The sequence below is a fragment of the Echinops telfairi genome, unplaced genomic scaffold (assembly GCF_000313985.2).
Source record: "Echinops telfairi isolate 266 unplaced genomic scaffold, ASM31398v2 ScPeMD7_7423;HRSCAF=8461, whole genome shotgun sequence".
Lineage (NCBI taxonomy): Eukaryota > Metazoa > Chordata > Mammalia > Afrosoricida > Tenrecidae > Echinops > Echinops telfairi.
Window position 1 is genome coordinate 3770360 of NW_022111323.1, and position 3167 is coordinate 3773526.

Below are 3167 nucleotides of genomic sequence, written 5' to 3' on the forward strand. Positions count from 1 at the left end.
ATGATGAGGGCAATGAATGTACAAATGTGCTTTACACAATTGATGTGTGTATGGATTGTGATAAGAGTTGCATGAGCCCCTAATAAAATGACTTAAAAAAAAGACTACTATGCTCACCCAATAGTTCTCAATTGAGAACTATTGTTAAGTATTTTACTTTCCCCCATCAATCCTATATTTGTGATAGATATACATGTTGTTAAAGGGCACATACATGTATCATACTGCTTCTTGCTATAGAACTTGCTATAGCATCCACCATATATTTATAAGTTTTCATCCTGGTGATAAATAGCTAAGTTTTATCTAACTACACTACACTACAAACAACACTACCATGCAATTAACAGACTTTCTGAAATCGACCAATATCAAATTTTTAGAGTACATATTCAGGAATGAAGCTTCTAGGCCATGCATTTAGTAAATTTTGACTCTTCATTAGAAAGGAGGTGGTCAAAGCAAATAGTTTACCTGTGAATGAGATCCAAAAGATATTACGGAACCATAAATCTCCTCTAGTGAAAACTTCTCATTTTCTAGATGAGGAAATTTAATTCCAAAGGGAGCAAGGAGCTTACTCAAAGTTACCCAGAAATGCAGTGACAGATGTGGGATTCAAAAAGTCACTTTCTTATTTCTAAGTGAAATTGCAGGGCCACTTTTCCTAACTTCCCTTTCCCCAATGTTCTCCCTTAAAGCCTTTCAGGGGCCCAACCTTTTTCTGACCCTTGTACATCTTATTTTTTCTGATTCCTGAATTCTCCACGCACTGAATATGTTCAATGTCCCTAACAAATAACCTGGTCCCATGGAAACCAAACCCAGTCCTACTAGTAATTGTTTAGAAGGAGAGGGGAATGGTATAGCAAAGAGCATCTCTGAATCACGGCACCTTCCCAAGTCTTTGTATCCTGAAAAGGAGGTGAAAGTCAGGACAAGAGAGAAATGTATCTCTCACTATAGGACAAAGCAGTTGAGCAGGGCCAGACAGATCAGACTTTCTTCCAATTCTTAATAATCACCCTCAGACCTCTTTGCAAATGGGACGGTACTTACATGCTCCAGGAAACAAGGTCCTATCTCACTGAGATGGGGGTCATCATTGTTGTATTGTTTCTCCAGGTCTCTCACAAATCCCATCTGAAACCGGTAGATGTCTTCAATGTTCCCAAAGATCACCTTTAATTGCTCATCACTGAACATGTCTCTCCTCTTACGGCATTGTTTCAGGTATCCCTGTAGACAAAGGAAAAGACCAGGATGAGGATATCCCCAACTAACCCTGCCAGAGACCTCTACTAGTTCCTAAGGATTTAAACCATCTCATATATGTCGATAGGTCACACTGTGGTTGCCTGTGTGTTGCTGTGATGTGGACAGCTACATCACTGATATTTCAAACGCAAGCAGGGTCATCCAAAGTGAACAGGTTTCAGCAGAGCTTCCACACTGTGAACAGACTATGAAGAAGGAGGCAGTTTTCCACTTTGGAGGAAATAGCTGCTGCAAGCCTTATGAATAACACGTAAACATTGTCAGATACTGAAAGCCTAATGAATGGAAGCAGAGCATTGTGGGAATAGTGACAGAAAATGGGCACTTTGGATAGGAAATCACCTGAAATGTGACTAATGAGCTGCTTTCTAAAAGTAGAGTCAACCATGGTGATGTGAATGAAGTAAAACCTATGGGAGTGGAGCCTCTGGGAAGTTCCCTTGCTGACAGAGGTAAAAAGCAGCAGTTGCAAAAATCTACTAATAATCAGAACTAGGAATGTACAATATATGAATCAAGGCAAATTTGAAGTCATTAAAAAATGAAATGGAACCCATAAAGATAGATATCCTAGGCATTAGTGAACTGAAATGGACTAGTATTGGCCATATGATTTACTATGTTGGGAATTACACAATCAAGAGGAATGGAGTTGCATTCATCATTAAAACGGACATTTCAAGATCTATTTTGCAATACAATGTTGCCTTTGATAGGAATATATCTATCCATCTTCAAGGAAATACAGTAAGAATAAGTGTTATTCAAATGTATGCACCAACCACAAAAGCTAGTGATGAAGAAATTGAATAATTCTACAGATATCTTCAGTCTGACACTGATCAAATGTGCAATCAAGATGCATTGATAATTATTGGCATTTAGAATGCAAAAATTAGAAACAAAGCAGAAAGAACAATAGTTGGAAAATAAGGTGTTGGTGATGGAAATGAAGCTAGAGATTACATGACAAAATTTTACCAGACTAACAACTTGTTTATAGCAAATACATTTTTCAGCAACACAAGTGACGACTATACACATGGACTTCTCCAAATAGAATACACAGAAATCAAATGGACTACATCTATGGGAATACGTGTAGATACTGGAGAAGCTCAATGTCAGCAGCTAAGGTTAGGCCAGCAGCTAAATGTGGAACAGATCATCAATTGCTCATCTGTAACTTCGCGTTGAAGCTGAAGAAATTCAAACAAGTCTACGAGAACCACAATATGACCTTGAGACTATCTGAATTTCAAGACCATCTCGAGAGAGATTTGAAACATTTAATATTATTGACAGAAGACTTGATGAACTGCGGGAGGACATCAAGAACATCAGCCATGAAGAAAACAAAGGTTATTTGATCTTTTCTTTCTTTCAAGAAAGAACCTTGCTTTTTAAATAACCTTACCATCTTTCTTCACCACATTTACTTATGCACCCATTTTGTCTTCATCGATTGTGTTGAGAAGGTGAGCATCACAGAATGCCGGATTTTAGAACAAAGTGTTCTTGTGTTAAGGGAGTACTTGAGTTGAGGCCCAATGTCCATCTGCAACCTCAATTCTTAACCTTTAGATATGAGTACATAGTTCTATTCCCCTCTCATTTTATATATATATTTTACATATGTAAATGCCTGTATTTAAATCTTTCTAAACGTCCTTTGCTGCCTGGTTCTTTCCTCCATTTCCTTTTTAGTTCCTTCTTGTCCTACCATAATGTTCCACCTTCCTTCGGTTTAGTAATTCCTTGCTGCTACATTGCCCTTGATTGAGCTCCACTAGGCATCCTACAACCTTCCTTCCACTGATTTTAATTCACTGTTGTTTCCTTGTCCCTGGGTTGGTCCCCCTGCTCCTTTCTCCCAACTCCCCTTCTCC

The 3167-nt window shown here is 38.4% G+C and overlaps 1 protein-coding gene across 6 annotated transcripts in view; it reads right to left on the reverse strand.

Annotated features, from left to right (window-relative positions):
• Window positions 1-3167, reverse strand: part of ARHGEF9 (Cdc42 guanine nucleotide exchange factor 9) — a 308501-nt gene that overhangs the window by 173834 nt on the left and 131500 nt on the right. For all 6 annotated transcript variants that reach the window (XM_045297828.1, XM_045297832.1, XM_030887714.2 and 3 more), the window contains one exon: window positions 1060-1239. In XM_045297828.1, coding sequence (XP_045153763.1) covers window positions 1060-1239 — 180 coding nt within the window. The remainder of the gene's footprint in view (window positions 1-1059; window positions 1240-3167) is intronic.